This window comes from Emiliania huxleyi (genome assembly GCF_000372725.1).
Source record: "Emiliania huxleyi CCMP1516 unplaced genomic scaffold EMIHUscaffold_9, whole genome shotgun sequence".
NCBI classification, from domain to species: domain Eukaryota; phylum Haptophyta; order Isochrysidales; family Noelaerhabdaceae; genus Emiliania; species Emiliania huxleyi.
Window position 1 is genome coordinate 525,040 of NW_005195301.1, and position 22,026 is coordinate 547,065.

Below are 22,026 nucleotides of genomic sequence, written 5' to 3' on the forward strand. Positions count from 1 at the left end.
ACGAGCTTACCACCATCACGCACGCACGTTTTATCGTGTGCGCAACGCGCTCGACCACCACCGCGGTGGCGACAAGAGCGCCTTTTCAACACGCTGCGATGGCGGGGTGCAGCACCAGCCGTCACGGCTTCCTGCACCACGTCGAGGCTCGCCAAGCGGGCACGTAGGTCCGACTCGACACGACACAGCCCCAAACATCCCACGTCTCGCTCGCTCGTGTTCTGCCAGCTCTCTGCCCGCAGTCGCTGCTGCTCACGCTCTCGCCGCGCGTCTCCTGTGCTGCACGCCCACACGTGCGCCGCCCATCCGCCGCGCGGGAGCGAAGCCCCGCCAGCCCCGCCTTCGTCAGCAGCGAGTCGACCCCGCGCAGCAGCTCGCCCAAGCCCATCACCGCGTGCGTCGCATCCGAGGCTGCCGAGGCGGCGGTGTCAGCGGAGGCGGCGGAGGTGGCGGAGGTGGCGGAGGTGGAGGCAGTAATGGTGGCGGAGGCAGCCGTGTGTGCTGCTGCTCCTCTGCTCACTGTGCGACGAGCGGAGAAAGCGCTGCTGCCGCTGCCACGACTACCGCCGCCGCCGCCGCCGCCGCCGCCGCCGCCGCCGCCGCCGCCGCCGCTACCACCGCCACGGCTGCCGCCACTGCCACCGCCGCCACTGCCACCGCCACGGCTGCCACCGCCGCCACTGCCACCGCCGCCACTGCCACCACCGCCACTGCCACCGCCACGGCTGCCACCGCCTGCGGAGCGCGGGCTGGCCGCCTCTTGCGTCGCCGCCGCGTCGAGGTCGATGGCGTTGGCGCGCGCCTCGCGGTCCCGCTGCTCGCGGCTGACGGAGCGCGTCACCACTACCTCGTCCTCGTCTGAAGAGCTCAGCTCTACAGTCTCTGGTCGCAGCCTGCCTTCGGGCGTCTGCCGCTCGGCGCCGTTTAGCAGGATCGTGTAATAAATCTCGCCCGGGTCGTCGGTATGGACCTGCTGCACGATGGCTGCAGCGAGGCTGCCCTCACGCACGTACACGACCCGCTCGCCTCGCCTGAACCTGGGCTGTGCCACCCGACAAGCGCTGCCGCTGATCGGCCGTGGAGGATCTCCGCCTCCGTCTCTGGCGCGGCGCAGCACGGCGGCGGGAATGGCGGCGCCGCCGCTCTGCACGGCGGCGGCGGCCCGGTTGGGTGCAACCGCCGTCTGTGTGTGTGTACCGGGACGCACGCAGGGGGCGGGCTTCAAGTTTTGGATAAGAATTTAGTTTTGGTGTATCCCGGTGTCTCGCGTGATGCTAAATCGCCGCGCCGAACTCGACCGAACATTCGCATATGCATCATGGCGGTGCGTTGCCCGCCCCCGACACACGCGCTTCACACACGTGCTACGCAGGACCGGGAGCGGGAGCGAGAGGCTGCACGGATCCTCAACCCAGCAGCAACGGCGTACGAAGTGCTGGGTGTTCCGCCGAATGCGACCCATGAGCAGATAGCGGCCCAGCACAGAGAGCTGCAGAAACGCGCTGGCATCCGGACGAACACAGAAACAGCCACGAGCGGGCAACGCAGATCTTTCTATCAGAAGATCGAGCAGGCCTGGGACACGCTCCAGGAGCCATCTCGCCGCGCTAAATACGATCAGGCTGCGCCGTCAGGCTGTGAGCCAGGACGCATTCGCTGGTGAGGGCAGCATCGGTGCGACGTTGCGGAGCGGTTTTTTTCTAGAGCACCCACGCTTTTCCTCTCTATTTCCCCGGGAAAACTCCGTGGAAATCGTCATTTTGGGGGGCTCTGAGCCGAGTCTGAGGCTGTTTGGGGGCCAAAATCAGCAAAATCGGAGAGAGAGAGATTCTTCTTCAAAATCGGCAGCATACGGGATTACGGGTATTAGAGAGAGAGAGAGGGATTGTTTGTTTTCGGGTATTTTGTTGGGAATACTGGAAAATACCCGGGTAGTTTGCCGATTCATCCTCAACGTTGCTTCAGATTTTGCCCCAGACAGAGGCTAGAGCCAGACCACGAGCATCCAGCTCTCAGACTCAGGGAAACTCGAGAGAAACAGAATGCCGAGCACCAAACTCCCTCTGTTTTCCCTGGAAATTTCCGGAAACGCAAAGTCGAAAGTGCTGGGGACCCTGTGTTTTCCTTTTTGTTTGCCGGAAAAGTACGTGCAGGCTCCAACACAGGTAAGGTAAAGGTAAGGTAAGGTAAACGTCTCCACACACACAAAGTGGTGGGGCAAGGGGGGGCGACCCTCGCATCTCCACGCCCGGACACGGGCAGGAGCCCCCACGGCATTCAAAGTGCAAGCACCGGCCCGGTGCCGTGGGTGAGCAACCTGCACGCGCCGCCCACTCCCTCCCTCCCAGACACAACCCGCACACAACCCCCACAGCGTGGTCGTCTACGTGTTCAGAAACACCAAGCAGCGAGGCGAGGGTGAAGGGGTAAGGGGCTGTGTGGGGCAGAATCTTCATCCGGCTATGGAGGCTATGGCAAGCTGGGCCACGGCGACGCGCAGCCCCACCTGCTGCCCAAGAAGGTCGAGGCTTTTGCCGGCCAGTGCGTCGCTGTGTCCGCTGGAGATCACCACAGCCTCGCCCTCACCGCCGACGGCGCCTTCTTTAGCTGGGGCAAGGGCGAGGACGCCTGCCTAGGCCACGGGGACGACCTGTCGAACCAGCTGCTGCCCAAGAAGCGGTTGAGGCGTGGGCGCCGGGGCAGTGATGAGAAGGGCGAACGGGTGCAAGGCTCTGTGTTTCCACGCGTCGCCCACGTGCCTATTTGCCACCTGATTCGCCACCTGCGAACATCTCCGAGAGTTTCGAGAGGCGAATCCAGGATGGAAGACGGCGATTTGTGCAATGTGCTACGGGGTGTGGACCGTGAGTTGACCAGGGGTTGTGCGCCGGGCCCTCCTGCTCGGCTCCAGCGAGTAGACAAGTCTTGTCACTAACAGACAGACCACACAGCTATCGGCGCAATTCGGACAATGCTCTTTCCCACGCCCGCCACATGACGCCCACCGCCGCCGCGTTGGGCGGCGCGCGCCGACGCCGACCATCACCACCGACCGACGGCTCGCACGGCCGTGCGGTGAGCAAAAATTTGGGTCGCTGCGCGCCTGCCGGATGCTCTGCGACGTCTGGACGCTCGCCAGAAACGCCAGGAAGCTTGCCTTCCACCCCTGGGCCCGAGGGCGAACGGCAGTGGTCGGCAGCCTCTGCGGCGCTCCGATCGGCTCCTCGACCTCACCGCCTGCGACGAGCCAGCATGGCTCGTCGCTCGACGGCAGCCTGCCCAGTATGCTCTCGGCATTCTGTACAGCCTCGCCAGGCTCTCTGAGACGGCCTGCAGGGCCGGCGCGGACCGCCTCGGGCGCGATGGCCCTCCTCAGTACCTACCCCTTCGATGCCTGTCGGCTCTCCAATCTCGTCGCCGGCGGCAGGCCCGCATGGCGCGCTGCTCGATGGCAGCCTGCTCAGTACGCTATGGACAGTGACTTCTGCCTCGCTGCTCTTACTGCAGCCGCCTCCGGGGCCGGCGCCAGCCGCCTCGCTTCGCCAGTGCTGTCTACGCCTGCGACACGCGTGTCGGCTCGCCGCCCGCGTCGCCCGCGGCGGGCCCGCATGGCGCGCCGCTCGTCGGGAGCATTCCCAGCAGGCTGTGGAGGGCAGTCTGCCTCACTCAGGGCGCCGCCGCTGCCGCGCGGGGCCGCCACCGGCGCTGCTGCCGTGAACGCTGCCGCCGTGTACGTCACCATCGCCTCTCTTCGTCGCCGAACTCGCCGACGCCGCTCGCCGCTCGCGCCGCCCTGCCTTGCCCCGCCCAGCCCTCGCACAAACAAACCAACACACACATACACACAACACACACACACATTCACACACACACACAACACACCCTGCCCTCACTCGAGCGCCCCGCGCCCTCCCGCCCCACGCCCTGCGCCTCACGCCTCGCGTCCCACGCACGCCCCGCGCCCCGCGCCCCCACGCCCCTCACCTTGCGCCTCACGCCTCCCTCCCAACCCTCTCAGGCATTTCTCCTCCCTGCTGCTCGCCGACTCCTCCTCCCCCCGCATGACCGACGACTACCCGACCTTCGGCGACTCCTCCCTCTTCGGCGCCAACGTCTACTACCCGTTCGCGGCCCGGTGAGGGGCGGGAGCGCAGCCATTCCAACGGCTGGGAAAATTTCTGAACGGCCGTGCATGCGTCTGCATGCCGGACAACTAAGAAGGTCCCTCGCTCCCGCTCCTCTCTCGGAAGACGCGCGCCGGCCTGGGGGACTCGCTTGCGATCCCGTTCCAGCCAGAGGCCGCGTGAGGCGTGTGGGACGGTGCACGCTGGGGCTCGGCCCCGAGTGCGCTGGCCTCGCGTCTCGAGGGGAGGGCGGCTCGTAACTGAGGTCCGCCTGCGGAGACAGTCGTCCTCCCCTCAACCCGGCGTGAGGGGCGGGAGCGCAGCCATTCCAGCGGCCGGGAAAGTTTCTGAACGGCCGCGCATGCGCCTGCATGCCGGCTTACTAAGGAGGTCCCTCGCTCCCGCCCCTCTCCCGGAAGACGCGCGCCGGCCCGGGTGACTCGCTTGCGAGGTAGATCCCGTTCCAGCCAGAGGCCGCGTGACCACCACAGGGACTGTCTGGCGCGGGAGGGGAGATCTAAGCCGAACTCGCCGGGCACGCCGGCGAGGTGACGGTAGATCACCTCTTGAGGATCACCTCCGCCAGACGATCCCTCCCGACGGGGACCGGTCTTGGGCCATTCCAACGGCCAGGCCGCTCGCTTAAGGCTGATTGGCTAGACGAGCGGCCTACCTCCAACGGGGCGGTCCGGGAACGCGTGGAACCTGCCCACCTCGGTGGGAGGTGGTTTGGCGCCGACGGACCGCCCTCTCCACCACCCTCGCCCAGGGATCTACAACGCTGTCTTAAGGTCCGACAGGTTCGGCACCGGGCACCGCCTCGGTATACAAAATGCGCCTGCGGGCGGACCCTCACAGATCACAGATCACTAACAGAGTAGAAGGATCTGACCTCGGGGCCGATGTGACCAAGAATTGGTAGCGTGGTTTTACCTCACACCCATGGTCTCACAGTGTGCCGGCAGTCGCCGAGCAGTGTCGCTCACACAAGCCACAGCACAAGTGACTGAGGGCCAGTGAGGGCGAGCCCATCGCTGTCACAGCTGTGGTAGCCGCACAGTAGGCTGTGTCAACTGTGCAGAGCGTGTGAGCAGCCGAGGAGCTGCTCTCCAGGCTTCAGGCGCAAAGAGCTGCATGCCACCGAAAGCGCTGTCGAGGTTCGCCGAGCGCGGCGCAGGTTGGAGGACACCGTCACCGACGAGCGCGTTGGAGTATTCACTCCGGACAAAGCCGGCCACACGCACACGAGCTGCGGCCGTGTGGCCGTCATAGTGGCGAGGCGCGGGACTCTATGTGTGCGGCCCGCGGTGCGCGCATCAGAAATGGCCTTTTTCCCGTGCTCAACACACTATAAGAATATCGCGAGCAAACCCTCTCACTGCCCCAGCCCCCTCTCCCCGAATCGCTCGATCTTCTTGGGCAGCAGCTGGTGCGACAGGTCCTCTCCGTGGCCCCAAGGCAGCCGCGTTCGCCCAGACCCCAAGCATAAACACCGCCGTCGGCGGCGATGGCGAAGCTATTGTATTCCGCAGCCGACACAGCGACGACGCGCTGCCCAGCGAAGGCTTCGACCTGCTTGGGCAGCAGCTGGTTCTGCTGGTCGCCGTGGCCCAGCTGGCCAGAGGCTCCATAGCCCAGCTCCAGACGGCGCCGTCGGCGGTGATGGCGATGCTGTGGCGATCTCCCGCCGACACAGCGACGACGCGCCGGCCAGCAAAGGTCTCGACCTTCTTGGGCAGCAGCTGGTTCTGCGTGTCGCCGTGGCCCAACCTGCCAGAGACTCCATCGCCCCAGCTCAAGACAGCGCCATCGGCGGTGATGGCGAGGCTGTGGATGCCTCCAGCCGCAACAGCGACGACGCGCCGCCCAGCAAAGGCCTCGACCCTTTTGGGCAGCAGCTGGCGCTGCTGGTCGCCGTGGCCCAGCCGGCCAGCGCCTCCAAGGCCCCAGCTCCAAGCGGCGCCATCGGCCGTGGTGGCGAGGCTATGGCGGGCTCCAGCCGACACAGCGACGACGCGCTGCCCAGCGAAGGCCTCGACCTGCTTGGGCAGCAGCTGGTCCTGCTGGTCGCCGTGGCCCAGCCGGCCGTAGTCTCCATCGCCCCAGCTCCAGGCGCTGCCGTCAGCAGTGATGGCGATGCTGTGGTACAGCCCAACCGACACAGCGACGACGCGCCGGCCAGCAAAGGTCTCGATCTTCTTGGGCAGCAGCTGGTCCTGCTCGTCGCCGTGGCCCAACTGGCCAGAGAATCCACCGCCCCAGCTCCACACAGATCCGTCGGCGGTGAGGGCGAGGCTGTGGTATGCTCCAGCCGCCACGCTCACGGCGCGCTCGTCACCCAGCTGACGGGAGGCGGGTCGGCGTGTTGAGCTGCGTCACGCCCTCGCCGTGGCCGAGAAGGCCTGGAAATTCCTCGTCGTCGTCATCCTCCTCCTCCTCGCCCTCCCTTGCCGCTGACCCGCACGACGAGAGCCGCCCCTCGCCGTCGATGAAGACGCTGTGCCGTTCGCCTGCTGACACCCTCGCCGGCGCGTTGGACTCGCGCAGCAGCGCCGAACAGCACAGCCACCGCACGGCGCAGCCCTCGCCCTCTGGCTGCGCCGGCAGCTCGAAGCCGCGCTCTTGCGCCCACAAGCGGATGCCCTCCTCCGCAAGCGAGGCGTGGAAGAGTAGCGAGACGGCCGCGACGCGAGCGATGTCGGCGGGGTCGCAGCGGGAGAGGGCGCGCTCGAGGAGCTCCCTGGGAAGGTCGAGCAGGCGGGCGGGCGGCGGCGTGTCTGGCGAGGGGGCGGCGGTGGGGGCGGAGGCGAGGCGGCGCGAGCGGCGGCGCGGCGGCTGGCGAGTAGAGGCCCCGCCCACCCAGGGTACCCCTCTCGAGGGACCCATTGGGTTCTTTCGAGGGCTCGCCGGGGCTCTGCTCCAAGAGACCTCGAGAGAGCGTGCGTGTGCCTCTACTCGCCAGGCGCGGCGGGGTGGACATCGCGAAGAAAAGAATTTTACGCTGGCCTCGAGGACTGGGCACGGGACGCACGCACGCACGCTTATCTGTGACTACTCCATCTAGCCTGGGGGGGCGCAGGAGGGCTCAGGAGGGGCAGAAGGGGTAAGATGTGCAGTCGCGCTCCCAAATACGTGCATCACTTTGTGACGGTGTTACAACTTTGAGGGCGCCCAGTTGATTGCGCCTACTTTCATGAGCGTCGACATGGTAGTTATCGAGATATGGTTGATCAAAAAAGTTGTAACACCGTCACAAAAGTGATATGCACACAGCACACGAGACACGTATATTGGGAGCGCGACTCTATCGTATGCGGGGTGAGGCCAGCTAGTCGACACAGGTAACCTGGTCCTTGGATCGTGGATGCTGGAACCTGCCCAACTCAAAAGTTTTCTCTCTTTAACGAAGGACATAAATTTCTCAGTTAAAATACGAGCTCGAACCGCGAGACGGGGGGGGCGTCACCCCTCGCCGCACGACGAATCACGGCACCACGGCTCGAGCACGGCGGCGATGAGCAGCCACGTCTGATAGGCGACGGGAAGGAAGAGGTTGTCGATCTGGTCGGTGGCCGCCTCGAGCAGACAGGCGACCGCAGTGCCGCCGGCAAGGGCGGCCCACGTGCGTGCATCGGCCGGCGCGCCGTCCGGGCTGCTCACGTGCAGCAGCAGCAGCAGCGCCAGCAGGGTCGAGCCGGCCGCGGCCGCGGAGCCCTCGAGCGTCTTGCGGCTGCGCGGCCAGCGCGTGCGCCCGAAGCGCACGCCGACGAGGGAGGCCATCGCGTCGCCGACCCCGAGGACGAGCACGCCGGCGAGCGGCGCGCCGCGGACGGCGGCGGCGGCGAGGGGCGCGCGAGAGGCCGGCGGCGGGGGGGGCAGCGCGCTCTGCAGCCAGACCGGGAGGGCGCAGCCCGCGAGGAGGTAGATGTGGGTGAGTACGAGGGTGCCCGCGTCGCGGCTGTCGAGGAAGGCGGCGAGGAAGGCGGCGAGCGGGCGCGCGAGCGGCGGCAGCGCGCCGACGCGCACGAGCTCGAGGAGGGCAAAGGCGGGCACCACCGCGGCGAGAGCGAGCGCGAGGAGGCTCGGCGCGAGCACTATGGCGGGGCAAAACAGAGCCACCGCGAGCAGGTGGAAGATCTTGCGCGCCAGCAGCAGCCGCGCGCGCCGCGCCCGGCGGCGGCTCGCCTCGGGCCCAGGCGACGGCTCGGGCTCGAGCGGCTGCGGCGGCGGCGACGCCGCCGCCGACGCCGCCGACGCCGCCGACGCCGCCGACGCAGACGACGCAGACGACGCAGACGACGCCGCCGACGCAGACGACGCCGCCGACGCAGACGCAGACGCCGCCGCGAGCGTGCTCTCCGCCTCTGCGAGCGCCTCCGCCTCGGCCTCTGCGAGCGCCTCTGCCTCGGCGTCCCGCCTGGCATCCTCCGGCGAGAGCGGCGGTGGCGCGACGCACGCGGCGGCGACGCAGCCGATCGGCGTGGCGGCGGCCCAGTAGGCGACGAGGGCCGGCCGGCCAGGCCCGGTGAGGGACGAGAGGAGCCACCGGAGCGGGGCGGCACCGACGAGCGCCTCGAGCCACGGCAGCAGCACGCCGCCTAGGGCGAGGGCGATGCCGCCGACAAGGAGCGCGGCGCGCGCGGAGGGCGAGGCGCGGCCACGCAGCGGTGCAAGGACGGCGGCGGCCGCCGCCGTGAGCGCGAGGCCGCCCGCGAGGACGGCCTCGATACCCATTGCCTCTGGCTCGCGGGCAGTGCACAGGCGCCCCCAGTGCCCCCACGGCGTCGCCGCCGGCCCGCCGGCAGCGAGAGTGCAGCGCGTCATGAGGAGCGCGTCGGCGGAGAGTGCGGCGACGCCCTGCGCCAGCGCGGCCGCCTCGCCAAGCGTGAAGGACCGGCGCACCATCGCGGTCGACCAGGCGAGGGCGGCCACGTGAGTGAGGAGCGATACGAGCGTGATGCCGGGGTCGGCGCCCTCGGGGGCGGCCACGGCCAGCGTCAGCAGCGGCGGCAGCGCGGAGAGCAGCGGCGCGCTCCACCACGGGAGGGACGCCGCCAGCGGTTGCAGCAGCAGCACGAGCGGCGGCTGGACTGCACAGCCGAGCAGCGCCCAGAGGTGCGCCCGGAGGAGCGGTGCCGCCGGCGTGGCCGCACGTACGTTTGCGAGCGCCATCGCGCACAGCAGCAGCGACGGGGAGCAGCAGCCCAGCGCCAGGCCCATCGAGGGTGCGCGCCGAAGCGAGCAGCATCCGAGGCGGCGCACGATGGCGGGTGCTGGGAGGTGGAGGCCGACGGCGGCCGCGCCCAGGCACACGAGCGGAAGCGCCGCCGCCTCGGCCGTCCAGCCAATGGCGTGCAGCGGGACGGCGAGCAGCACCGACGCGAGGACGACCAGTGAGGCCTCCACCGCAGAGGCCACCAATCCCGTCGTCATGCCTGAAAGAGGACGTCCGCGTTGGGGGTTGGGGAGGGGGGAAGGGGTTGTGTGGGTCTGTAGATGCCTGGCTGGCCGCGGTGAGACGCATGAGGCTGTGAAAGGCGCCTGTGAGGCAGACCGCTGGAAATAGTCGGACAGCTGAGAGCAGGCCACAGTCTACTTTCCGCGAAATGGAAGGAAGGAGAGAGAGAGAGAGAGAGCTTTTAGAAAACCAACAAGAAATCACGACTCTCACAGTGATTTGGGCTCGGCAGCTTGTCAGCCCGCAGCCGAAGCTGGGGCCGGTCCCGTAGCCGAGAGAGCCCGCGCCGATGAGTTCGACGCGGTCGGGGGGGCCTGCGGAGAGGCCAGCGAGATGGCCTCGAGCCGGGGTCGTCCTCCCGATGGGGGACTACGTAGCGCACTAGCCGTCTTCCACACGGACATGGTCCCTCGGGAGGGGTCCCTGGACCCTGCTGCTCCGAATCTCTTCGTACACATCCTCCTGCTGATCTCCGCAAAGTCCTGCTCCCTCCCTCGTCTCGCCCTGCGCGTCTGCTCTCCGCCTCCCCGTCGTCTGCTCTGCGTCGCCTGGCGACGGGTCCTCCATAGCGCTTAGCGGTTCTAACACAGGTACACAAAAAAGAAACTTGGTTTTTGTTGCGTTATGGAAACAGGGCAGCAAGGAAAATCCACGCCGAGCGATTTCCGCGAAAATTGGTTTCCGCGGCCCGAGGGCGCAAGTCGTGCTTTTGAAAAAGGCGAAATAGCGATTGCGGTGAAGGACCGCAGGTTAGGGATCAACATCACGATCAGTAAGGTGGTGCAGACAGCGGATGGCCGAGCGTCCGGTAGGCCGAACAACGCTCTGTCCTGCCTGGGGACCGCCGAGTTGCCGGCAATATCGCCCAGCCGGCGCGTGCGGCTGGAGTTGATCACCTTCGCCTCTTGCGACTGCCGCAGTGCCAGCTCTTTATGCGTTACTACACGCCGTTCGGCCGGAGCGTCCTGGGCGGGCAGACGCCCGCCCCCGCCCGGCGGCCGACTCTGGGATAGTAAGGTCGAGTCTTGGTGGCACGGAGACGGTCACGAGACGGGACGGACGGAACCTCCGGACTCCAGGACGACGCCACGGGACTCTAGGAGAGAGAGAGTGTGTGAAGGGAGTCTGGGCCAGTCGCAGCCGTGAGGCATGCCATAGCAGCAGAGGCACCTCACGTACGGCTCGAGTCGAGTAACCGTAACTCGCTTTGTCAATCTTTTCGGACCTTTGATGTGAGTCAGGTCGGAGTCGTCGGCGGAGTCGTCGACATCGTGGTCGACGGGGTGTGCGAACCGATAGCGCAGTGGCGTGTGTCGGCGAGCGAGCCGAAGGCGCGCGAGAGAGAGAAATCCCTCGTCGGAATGGTCGACAGGCCAGTCGCAGCCGTGAGGCATGCCACAGCTGCAGCAGAGGCACCTCCCACCCATTGGGCGGGCACACAGAAGGCCAGGGCAGCACTGGCAAGTGCAACGCGCCTCATGTCGGAGAGCGACCGTGCCTCGCTCGCCGCTTATGATGTAGAGTTTGTTGTAGAGATTTCACGTTGTAGGGAGCGCCTCTACATCGGTCATCGCTCTACCAACGCAGGCAGTTCGTCATGCGGCGGATGTAGAGCTCTACAGCTCTACAGCGCTCCAGAGCGCTCTACAGCTCTACAGCTCTACAGCGCTCTACACTCTACATCCTCTACACCCTCCCTCAGGGCGCCACCCTGCTGGGGCTACCCGTAAACTAACTGTAGTGAGCGTCGGGCTGGTGGTTCGACACCGAGATTAGTATTGTTGGCTCAGAGAGGGGGGAGAGGCACGGCCTGCGTAAAAAAGACACTTTTGTGTCGACGAGTATAACTCCTCGCCACTTGCTCCAATGATATCAAACCCTGTATGATTCTGAAAGGTCTCGATGAGAGCTTCACCCCGAGCATAGGTTTCATGGTAGTACGAGCACGCAGTCCCGAGATATGGCCTCGAACGCACAAAAAAGACGCAGACCGTAAAAAAGACACGACGTTCGTATAGGTCTCTAGAAGCTCGCACTTCTTTTCTTTTATCCACACCTGCAGGCGACCCTGCCGAACAGCAGCTGCTTTTTCGACCCTGGCCCTGAGGCGCCGGACCCATCGGCGCCAACGCTTCCCACGCATCCAACGCCGGGTCGTACCGCTCGACTGAGCTGAAGTAGTCACCGTTGTACCCGCCCACAGCATACAGGTTGCCGTCGAGCACCGCCACAGAGTGAGAGTCCCCCGCCTCCGCCATCGGCGCCACAGCCTCCCACGCCGTGCCTCTATCCTCATCCACCTATTCCGGACACAGGCCTCTCGCCGCCCTACAACCCAGGTTGCTTTGCCGCCGCCACTCCCTCGACGTTCATGAACTCCTGCCTCGACGCCTCCGACGCTGCCACCGTCCGCTGCTGGGAGGCCTTTTTCGCGCCGCCCGCCGTCGATCCGAGCGGCGTGGATCTCGAGACTGGCGACCTGCTCCTCGCTGGCGCAAACCCGAGCGGCAGGACGCCGGTGCGCGCCACCCTGCCCGCGCACTCGTCACCACACCCAGCCTCACCGCCTCCACCTCCGCTGCCGTGTGTGTAGGGTCTCAACTCGATCGGGACCTGCCGCTGGGACCATGTGGGTGTGGTCGTGGTGCGGGAGGGTGTGCCGTACGTCGTCGACAGCGGGTCCACACGCTACTACCCCTTCTGCACGCGCCCGCTCCACTTCTCCGCCGCCAGGCCGGCCGACGCGTGGGCCTCACAGCAGTCTGGCCCTCAGATGTACCGGCTCAGCCAGTTTGTCGCGGCGCTGGCCGAGGGCCCGCTGCAGCACAGCTCGCCGCCCTGGACCTACGAGCGACTGGCCGTCCGCAGGCTGCGCGAGCCGCTCACGAGTGAGCAGCGAGGCTCGCTCCTCGCGGCGCTCGAGGCGCTCGCGGACGTGCCGTACGAGCGACGCTCTGGGGAGATGACTGCCGGCGCCGTCGACGCGCTCGATTGCTGCGGCGTGCTGCGCAACCGAGAAGAGCTGCGGCACTCGCTGTTTTGCTCGGAGCTGGTTGCGGCGGCGTTCATGGAGGCGAAGCTGCTGCCCCCCTCGTCCGTCCGGCCCGCCAACGAGTACGTGCCGTCCGACTTTGCGCGCGACCGTGGCGGGAACCTGAGCTCCCTCTGCGGCTGCTGCTGCGCCTCCTGGTTGCTCGGCCGCTGCCTCGCGGCACTCGGCTGCGGCGAGCTGCGCAGCCACGCAACAGGCGAGCCGCTCCTCGGGGCAGAGGTGCTTCTCCGCACACGCGGGCCGCCGGCCGCGACGATGGCGCGAGGACCGGCACCGGCAGCGGCGTGATGCTGATGGCCCAGCCACCTCTCAAACGACAACCCGCCACTTGTTGTCTCTCCTCAGTCTCGTGTCTTTGTTTTGTCTTGCGGAATCGAAAACTGTACTACGACTCTGGCGGCGGCGCAGGTGGTGCGGGTCGTGGCGCCGCCGCGTCGGCTCGTGCCTTGCACTGACGGCAGGACGCGTCATCGTAGTAGCGCCAGTTGAACTTTCCTCGCAAGCAGTTGCAGCACCACCTAGAAGGGGCGCTGATGGGTGTTAGTTCGATCGGAGGAATCGCTCAGCGCTTTAGAGACCGGAGGAGAGAAATGCAGGCGGACGCTCACTCCTCGTAGTGGTCAAACCCATCGCCACTGCAGTCGGCCTCCTTGGAGCTATGAGGATCACGCTTGATTCGGCAGCCCGGGCAGTTGCCGTTGGCACAGCCGACCATCAATCGGAGCGGCTTTGTGGCTGGGCCTTGGGCGGCTGCCGTCGGCCGCCCAGCTCGTCTTGCAAAAGAATTCTACGAATACAAGCCCCTCTCACAGCAGACTGGCACGAACTAGCACCACAAAAGGCACAGCTTGCAAAAGAATTTTGAGCGCGTCGTGTCCCGACAGGAGAGCCTCGGGGAGGATGAGACGTTGTTCCCAGAGGGGGCGCCCCAGAGACACATAAACTGGCAGAAAGAAGACAGAAGAAGAACAGCGGCTACGGTTCCGACTCCGGCTCCGGCTGGTAGTCGACAAGCTGCCGAGCGCAAATCACTCTGTGTGACACATTTCTTGTTGGCTTCTAAAAATCTCTCTGAAGAAGACTACGAGCTGTTTGTGGGGCACGGACACGGGGCGAGCGCGATCAGAGTATTTGCCCAGTGTGCCAAGTGCTCCGCTCCAAGTGCCCCAGTCATACCGATTCGCCTCGAAGGCGAATGGAATGGGACTGGGGGTGCAAATGCGAACCGAATGCGACGTTTTGACTAGGAAACGCGCACACCGACTGCAAACAAAGCCAAACATACAACACAGCCCGGCCGAGGATTAGGGTTAGGGTTAGGGTTAGGGTTAGGGTTAGGGTTAGGGTTAGGGTTAGGGTTCGTTAGGGTCAGAGTTCAGGCCGTTGTGCAGCTCCTAAGAACGGGCCGCACGGGAGTGACGCAAGGTAGCACAGCACCCAGCCTCGCGCGCCTTATACAGCACCAGCCCGGCCGAGGGTTAGGGTTAGGGTTAGTTAGGGTTAGGGGTAGGGTTAGGGGCAAGGTTCAGGCCGTTGTGCAGCTCCTAAGAACGGGCCGTCGTCCGCGTCGCCAAAAAAACTGTTCAGTTTTCAAAGGCAAAAACGCCGGCGTACGCCCTCCCCTCACACTGACACTTCTCCCCTATTCCTAACTTTAGGTTGCGCACGTCTCCCAGCGAGCTAGGATCTCCGCTTTTTCTCCCCTAGTCATCCGCCCGCGCCGCGCGCCTCTATGGGCGTCTAGTGCAGCCACTGACAGAACTGTTCCCGAGGAGTGGTCGACGTCTCGCCTGAAGTTGGGTGGGCTCGCGCACTGCTTAGCCCTAGGGGAGGGGTGTGTGTGAGGTGGTGGAATGGTACCGTCGGGTCTCTATTTTAAGAGCAGGTAAACAGCAATAGATCCGGCCCTCAAGCGGCCTAATCGATACCCGGCCCTCACGGAATCGGTCCCTCGTTGTACAGCAATCGATCCTTCACACTGCCCGCGCTGCCAAACTTGCCGAGAATCGGTCCCCATGTTACCTGTGGCGCGAAGCTGATATGTCTCCCGCGCTCGGCAGACCACCCTCCGGTTCGAGGGGCGCCTGGGGCTGAGCGGGCTGCCTCCGCCAGAGTTTGGCTCGCCCACCGGCGGGCTGTCACCCTGCCACGGGTCGCAAGCCCTCTGCCGGCCGGAGCGCAGGCTGCGCAGGCTTCCAGCAATTGGTCCCTTGGCAAGCGCGAATCGGTCCCCCTGGCTCCAGGAACTGATCCGGCACTACACCCGGATCTATTGCTGTTTACCTGCTCTTAAAATAGAGACCCGACGGTAAGGTTTCAGGCCACAGGGGTGGGGGATTTGGGGGATGAGTCAGGAGCCAGCAGCCTTCCTACTGGACCTGAGTTCTCAGCTCTTCCGCCCGACGGGGTGGTCCCTTGGATTCGGGCCCCGCTCCCTTTTCCTGCGCCTGGTCTGTCCCTGTCATGAGTGTGTTGCGAGATGCAGAGCTGGTTAGGCTGGAGCGCGGGCGGTGCGGTGGCAGGCGAGGGCAGCGCGGTAGGCGAGAGGCGGCCGCGGGGCTTCGAGTGACGAGATTATTAGGTAGGTTTTAGGCAAATGAGTAGTGCTTTATGAGCGGCCAATTTCGTGCGTATTGCAAATCGAGCCTGGGGCGTGGCCTAGTTGGTGCAGCGTTCGGGTCGGGGACGTTTTGGTCGTTGGTTCGAGCCCAGCTGGTGCAGTTCGAAGAAGGGGGGAGGGAGGGGGTGCGCGGCAGCCTCGGCAACCGAGGCGACAGTGGCGAGCAGTGGCAAGCAGGGGCGAGCAGGGGTCAGAGCAGTGCGGCGCGCCGGACTTTTTCGATGGGCTCGGTCAGTGGGCGTGTCAGGAGGCGGCCGGCCGGGAGAAACTCGGCAGTAAAACTCCCGCGCCGGCCCAGGAGGTGGGAGTGTCACGGAGGCGGCCATTGGCGCGCGCTCCTTGTCTACGTGGGTCCGAGTTTTTCGTCCGCGGGAGTTTTGACGAGTTTTTCGTCCGCGGGAGTCGGGTTAGGGTTAGGGTTAGGGTCAGAGTTCAGGCCGTTGTGCAGCTCCTAAGAACGGGCCGTCGTCCGCGTCGCCGTCACCGCCGCCGCCGTCCGCCTCACTCTCGCCGCCGCCGCCCTCCGTCTCTCCATTGCTGCCGCCGCCCCTCGCAACGCCGTCGCCTTCGCCGCCGTCGGCCTCGCCCTCGCCTCCCCCTCCGCGCTCCGCCTTGCCGTCGCCTCCCTCCGCCTCGCCCTCGCGCCGCCCTCCGCCTCGCCGTCGCCACCGCCTCCCTGTCTCCACCTCGCCGCCGCCGCCACCGCCATCCAACCTCGCCCTCGCCGCCGCCTCCCTCCGCCTCGCCGTCTCCTTTGCCTCCCTCCGCCTCGCCGCCACCGCCGCCGCCTCCCTCGCCGCCTCGCCGCCGCCGCCCGCCGCCGCGCCGCCGACCTCGCCCTCCACCGCCGGCTCCCTCCGCATTGCCATCGCCGCCGCCTCCCTCCAGATCCCCGTCGCCGCCACCGCCGCCGCCCTCCGCATCGCCGTCGCCGCCGCTGCCGTCCGCCTCGCCGTTGCCGCCGCCTCCCTCCGCCTCGCCCTCGCCTCTGCCTCCCTCCGCCTAGTGTGCGTGCTCGCGTTGCAAAGTGTCGCCTCGCCGCAAGGCGGACGGCGCCCGCCGCCCAGCCGGCAGCGGCGAGGGTGGGGCGAGCCGTTCGCACGCTCGTGCGGGCGGGTGGGGTATGCGGAGCGCGCCGTGCGCGAGCACGGGGCGCATGGAGTCGCATCAGCGAAGGACCCCCCACCCCAACCCTCGCTCGCAACGTGCTCTCGAGGATCCCCCTGAAGCACCACCACGGTACGTGTGCGCGCGGTTCGATGAGTCGAGGTAAGCCAAGCTATGGGCTTGTGGGTACATGTCTCCGACACTCGGGAACACCGGTTATACGAGCGAGAAGCCTCACGTGCGCCCTCGCGTGAATTAAAACGTGTTTCCGCCCCCAAAAGCACAGCGTGCTGCTCGCGTTGCAAAGTGTCGCCTCCGCCGCAAGGCGGACGGCGCCCGCCGCCCAGCCGGCAGCGGCGAGGGTGGGGGAAGGGTGAATCCGAGCCGTTCGCACGCTCGTGCGGGCGGGTGGGGTGTGCGGAGCACGCCGTACGCGAATACAGGGCACATGGAGTCGTAACAGCGCAGGCTGCTGTTTACTGGTTTGTGTGCGGGCACACGCTCGCTCGGGCGGCTGCAGGGCTAGAGCGACCTGTGCCGCGGCACGGGTCGAGCAGAGAGGGCCGCGCACGCGTCCTCGTGGGCGGCCCTCCCTGTGGACCCCCCACCCCAACCCTCGCCTGCAACGTGCTCTCGAGGAGCCCCGAAACACCACGGTGCGTGTGCGCGCGGTTCGACGAGTCGAGGTAAGCCAAGCTATGGGCTTGCCTTGTGGGTACATGTCTCTGACACTCGGGAACACCGGTTATACGAGCGGGAAGCCTCTCACGTGCGCCCTGCCTCGCGTGAATTAAAACGTGTTTCCGCCCCCAAAAGCAACCAGAAAAAGCTAGCTACAGTGTGCGTGCTCGCGTTGCAAAGTGTCGCCTCCGCCGCAAGGCGGACGGCGCCCGCCGCCCAGCCGGCAGCGGCGAGGGTGGGGGAAGGGTGAATCCGAGCCGTTCGCACGCTCGTGCGGGCGGGTGGGGTGTGCGGAGCACGCCGTACGCGAACACGGGGCGCATGGAGTCGTAACAGCGCAGGCTGCTATTTTACTGGTTTGTGTGGCACGCCGGGCCTCTCGCGCGGTGAGCGCTGAAACACGCCCCGAGCGTGCTCGCTCGGGCGGCTGCAGGGCTAGAGCGACCTGCGCCGTGGCACAGGTCGAGCAGAGAGGGCCGCACGCGTGTCTCGCGGGCGGCCCTCGATGGAAGGTCGAGCCGCACGCCGAAGCCTCTCGGCCGAACGGCCGAAGCAGTGATTTTGTAAAAGGCGTTAGACGAGAGTTATCGACAAATAGGCAGTGTCCGTCAAAGACGTTGGATAGAGCTGATACACATATCCATAACAGTACTCAAACCTCTCCAAAATCACGGACTCACATCGAACTCCTCTATTAACTGATGCTACCACAGCTCTCACACCCGCGTGCCTGTCTTTGCCCGCGATGCGACGACCTTGTTGACCTCGTCACGCAGCTGGGAGAGGACATATTTGTGAGCCTCCGCGTCCTCACTTGAGCAGATGCCATAACCAATGGTGTGGAAGTGCTGCGTGGGGCTCATGGTTCCCACTGGCATGCAGCAGAGACCTACACGCATGGGGCGTGCGGGTGACGTGGGTGAGTGACAACCATGCTGCAACACGAGTCTCGAGATACCCTCGGAGATTAGGCGATGCGTCGTGTCAATGCAGACAAATGACGGAAGACCAAGGACGCTCTGCCGGTAAGCATTCAGCAGCAGGTTCTCTGTCGAGAAGGCCATGGTAATTGTACCGGTCTCCGGCACAACCAGAGCCTCACCGCAGAGGAAGGGCGTGTGCTCGTGGAACTGCTCCTTTGCCTTCAGGTGCTCCGGCTCAAGCTCTGCAAGCAGGGTGGCCAGCGCGCCAAAGCTGCCGCGAGCTGCATCCCCCAGCTTGGCTTGGCTCGCCTTCTTCTTCTCTAGCGCCTGCCTGTGGAAGAGAGCGGTGCGGTACCTGTCGACTTCAACCACTGCCTCCTGTTCCGCCCGCGCGCCGCCGCCCTCTGATAGGCAAGCGCCTTTCGAAGGTAGCCACGAAGTTGCCTTGGCTCACACATCCACTTTGTGGGCGATCTGCTGCCATCATCGCTGCCCTCGTCACCGCTGCCCTCGTCGCCGCTGCCCCCTCGCTACCATCGCCGCCGCTGTCACAAAAGCCATCCTCAGAGGCAAACATCACGGACGCCATCGTTGAGAGAGCGCGATCCTGGTAGCAGCGAGGCACGCACCGCGATCTCTGGCGCCTAAAGTTAGCAGCTAGGTGCGTTGTTTTCGTGTCAGGATCTTGAGCGCCCCTGTTTACGAGCGCAGATCTTGAGCGCCACTGACCGTGTGTCGAGATCTGGGGAGCGCCTCTTTCTTCGCTAAGATCTGCGTTGTCCCTGCTGGGGCGCTCAGATCCTCGGCGCCCCACCTGACCGGCCGCGATCTGCGGCGCCCCCTTCCGAGGCACAAGATCCCCAGCGCCCCCCCGTCAGACGGTGCGATCTTGAGCGCACCATCGTCCGGGTCAGGATCCTGAGCGCCCCTCTTAGGATCCTCACAACCCCTTTTCTGGCCCCAGCGCCGGCATCATCCGTGAAGGCACAAGTGTTCGAAGAGAGAGTGGACCTGAGCAATGATATGACTGGGTGGCAAATGATCGCAGTGGGCGTCAGAAGACTCGTCCTTGCGCGAGGAGAGCTCGATAGACTCGAGGGGCCAGGATATGCAGCGAGGAGGGCGGAGCTGCGCCGAAAGGCGAAAGAACGCGCCGCGAGAACAAGGGACCGGCAGGCGGCGGCGGCGTCGCAGAACGAGGCAGAGGAGAGCGACGCGACAGAGGAAGAAGCGACAAGGGAGAGCACGACGAGAAGGGGACGACCGCGAGGTGGCACGAAGATCGCAGCGAGAAGCGGAGAGAGACTGCGAAGAGAGATAGGAAGAGGCGGACGCCCAAGGGAGGGCGACGGCTAGTGCACCACACCCCTCTCCTTAAAATCCCTGTGTGGGGGTGGCGGCGTGCCGTCCTCCCATCCCTCCCTTGGGGTGTCCTTTTTCTTTCTTTCTTTCTTTCGTGTCAGGATATGCAGCGAGGAGGACGGAGCTGCGCCGAAAGGAGCAAGAAGCCGCGAGAACAAGGGACCGGCAGGCGGCGGCGCCGTCGCAGGACGAGGCAGAGTAGGAGAGCGACGCGACAGAGGAAGAAGTGACCAGGGAAAGAACGACGAGAGTGGGACGACCGCGAGAAATCCCTGTGTGGTGGCGGCGTGCCGTCCTCCCATCCCTCCCTTCGGTTGTCCGTTGTCTTTCTTTTTGTCGTGTGGGTGAACCTGCCCAGCCCCCCTCCGTGTCGCGATGCGCTCCCAACTCCCGTTCGCGTTCCCTGTGTCCGTGATCGTCCTTCTCTGCGGACGGGCCCCACCCTTAGGCTGTATAAGGTTTTCCTCTCGCACCCCGTCTGTTTTCCTTTCCTTTTTTCTCTACAACACCCTCTCTTTTCCTCTCTCTTTTCCCGGGAAAACTCCGTGGAAATCGTCAAATTTTGGGCTCTGAGCCGAGTCGAGGCTGGTTTGGGCCCAAAATCAGCCAAATTTTAGGCCAAATCGGCAAAATGCCGGGAATTTTCCGGAGAACCCGTGCATACCTGGAATTTACCCTGCGACCGCCTGGGTATTTTGTCGATTTCCTCAATTTTGCCTTAGATTTTGCCCCAGACCAGCTCTCAGACTCAGGGAAAACAGCGAGTTTCCAGAATGGAGCACCAAACACCCTCTGTTTTCCCTGGAAATTTCCGGAAACGCAAAGTGCTGGGGACCCTCTGTTTTCCTTTTTGTTTTCCGGAAAACCTTATACAGGCCAACCCCACCCTTCACGTACGGGATCATGAGTCCAAAGGAGTGGTTCTTGTTTGCCCGCGTTGCTAATCTCCCGTGCCCAGTCCTAAAAAGAAAGAAAGAAAGCAGGCAAACCAAGGGAGGGATGGGAGGACGGTACGCGCCACCACACAGGGATTTTAGGGGAGAAGTGTGTTGTTAGCCGTCGCCCACCCTCGGGCGTCTACCACTTCCTATCTCTCTCCGCACGCAGTTTCTCACCAATTCTCGCAGCGACCTTCATGCCACCTCGCGTTCTTCCCACTCTCGTCGTTCTCTCTCCTGCTGTCTCTTCGCCTGACTCATCGCTCTCCTCGGCCTCGTTCTGCCCGCTACCACAATCCGGCGTGGATGTGCTGCCCTCCTGAAAGGATGGCTCGAGCTGAAGGCACTGGCGGCCGATGGCCTCCAGGGTGGGCTGCAGCCTGCGCTGCCCCGGGGCCTGCGTGACCCGCTGCGCCCGCCGCGCCGGGCGCAGCAACCGCAAAGGTGGCGCCGTGTTCACCGGGAAGACGTGCCAGAAGAGCCCGAGCCGAGCGCTGCCCCTGGAGCGAGCGCGAACGGACTTGAGCACAATCTCAAAGTCCGCCGCCTCCAGTCGCCGCTGCAGCGCGTCGAGTGCGGCGCGGAGCACGCCGCCCGGCCGGTCGCCGCGCATCCCCTCCCAGCCTCGCACGCATAGCGACGCGCGGTTCTTGCCGCCGGCGACGAGCGATAGCAAACCTCCTGCGCCGCGGTTCGATGTCTCGCACACGCGGGGATCGGCGTGAGCGAAAATGGATCCTCGAGGGTGCCCCCAGGTAGGGTTGGAGGGATGGAAAGTGGCCATCCCCCGGCAAGAACCAGCGTGGCCCGGCGGCACCTCAAAGGAGAAGCCGGCGGCGAGCGCTCGCTGCGCAGCCGCGCAAAATGCAGGCGAGTCGCCCTGTTTCGCCAGCCACGCCGCCTCCTCCTCCGCCCTCGCCTCCGCCGCGGCCTTCGCGCGCAGCCACAACTCGGCGTCGTGAAAGGATTGGTGCGCGCGCCGCGCCCGCGGCACCATCGACGACAGAGGGTTGTCAGCGCTGAGCAGAGCGAACTGAGTGAGCATCGCCTCGTACGTGTACTTGATGTTGTCGACGGCACCCGTGCCGACGGCCTCGTCGAGCTCTGCGGCTGCGATCACCATTCGCGCCTACGGCAGAGCGCCTGTGTCATGGACTAATGCTCGACCGGTGTGTCGTTTGGACTTTGGACCTATGGTTGACGATCACCTGCAGCACGACGTCGCCCGGCAGCCCCTCCGGCAGGCACGCGTCGGGGGCGAGGCGAAGCAGCGTCGCCGTGCACTCGACCTGCTCCTCGCGGCAAGACGCGCGCGGAAGCATCTCGCGCAGGCGCAGCAGCATGTCCCCCGGCACGTCGCGCCCCTCCCCGTCCGCCGCCTCCGCCGCGAATCGGAGCGCGCGCAGCGCCTCCGCCGCCGCGGCCGCCGCCTCCGCCGCCGCCGCCGCTCGCCTCGCCGCCGCTCGCCCCGCCGCCAAGCCCCCCACTCGACTCGCCGCCGCTCGCCTCGCCGGCTCCTCCAGTCGGTACTGGGCTCGGCTTCTGAGCAGGCCCTGTTGAGCCTGGCAACTGAACCCGGCATTGCTCACCATGGCTGCCTTCGTCCTTCGTCGTCCTCGGCCAGTCTTGGTTGCTGTTCTTGATTAGTACCACATAACCTCCTCGTTAGCTCTCTTTCAACTCTTTAATTGTCATTATAGAAAGATCTCGTTTCTCCGATTGCTTATACTTGTTCCCTCCTCTGTGCCCCCTGTTGTTATG

The 22,026-nt window shown here is 65.5% G+C and overlaps 5 protein-coding genes across 5 annotated transcripts; 3 read left to right on the top strand and 2 right to left on the bottom strand.

Moving 5' to 3' along the window:
* Positions 1–964: 964 nt before the first annotated feature.
* On the top strand, positions 965–1,663 carry EMIHUDRAFT_199016 (hypothetical protein; the record flags this gene model as incomplete). Its single annotated transcript, XM_005757720.1, has 2 exons — positions 965–1,165; positions 1,373–1,663. 2 exons carry the CDS (start codon positions 965–967, stop codon positions 1,661–1,663), a joined length of 492 nt encoding a protein of 163 aa, XP_005757777.1.
* Positions 1,664–3,110: 1,447 nt separating this feature from the next.
* EMIHUDRAFT_199017 (hypothetical protein) lies at positions 3,111–4,139 on the top strand (the record flags this gene model as incomplete). Its single annotated transcript, XM_005757721.1, has 3 exons — positions 3,111–3,282; positions 3,428–3,545; positions 4,019–4,139. The coding sequence occupies 3 exons, from the start codon at positions 3,111–3,113 to the stop codon at positions 4,137–4,139; spliced, it is 411 nt and encodes a 136-aa protein (XP_005757778.1).
* Positions 4,140–5,926: 1,787 nt separating this feature from the next.
* EMIHUDRAFT_351053 (hypothetical protein) lies at positions 5,927–6,959 on the bottom strand (the record flags this gene model as incomplete). Its single annotated transcript, XM_005757722.1, has 2 exons — positions 5,927–6,466; positions 6,504–6,959. Coding segments are annotated over 2 exons (996 nt in total), but the record flags the coding sequence as incomplete, so codon positions are not given.
* A 627-nt stretch (positions 6,960–7,586) lies between these two features.
* Positions 7,587–9,557, bottom strand: EMIHUDRAFT_97251 (hypothetical protein; the record flags this gene model as incomplete). Its single annotated transcript, XM_005757723.1, has 1 exon — positions 7,587–9,557. One exon carries the CDS (start codon positions 9,555–9,557, stop codon positions 7,587–7,589), a length of 1,971 nt encoding a protein of 656 aa, XP_005757780.1.
* A 2,396-nt stretch (positions 9,558–11,953) lies between these two features.
* EMIHUDRAFT_199020 (hypothetical protein) lies at positions 11,954–12,922 on the top strand (the record flags this gene model as incomplete). Its single annotated transcript, XM_005757724.1, has 2 exons — positions 11,954–12,100; positions 12,176–12,922. The coding sequence occupies 2 exons, from the start codon at positions 11,954–11,956 to the stop codon at positions 12,920–12,922; spliced, it is 894 nt and encodes a 297-aa protein (XP_005757781.1).
* Positions 12,923–22,026: the final 9,104 nt, after the last annotated feature.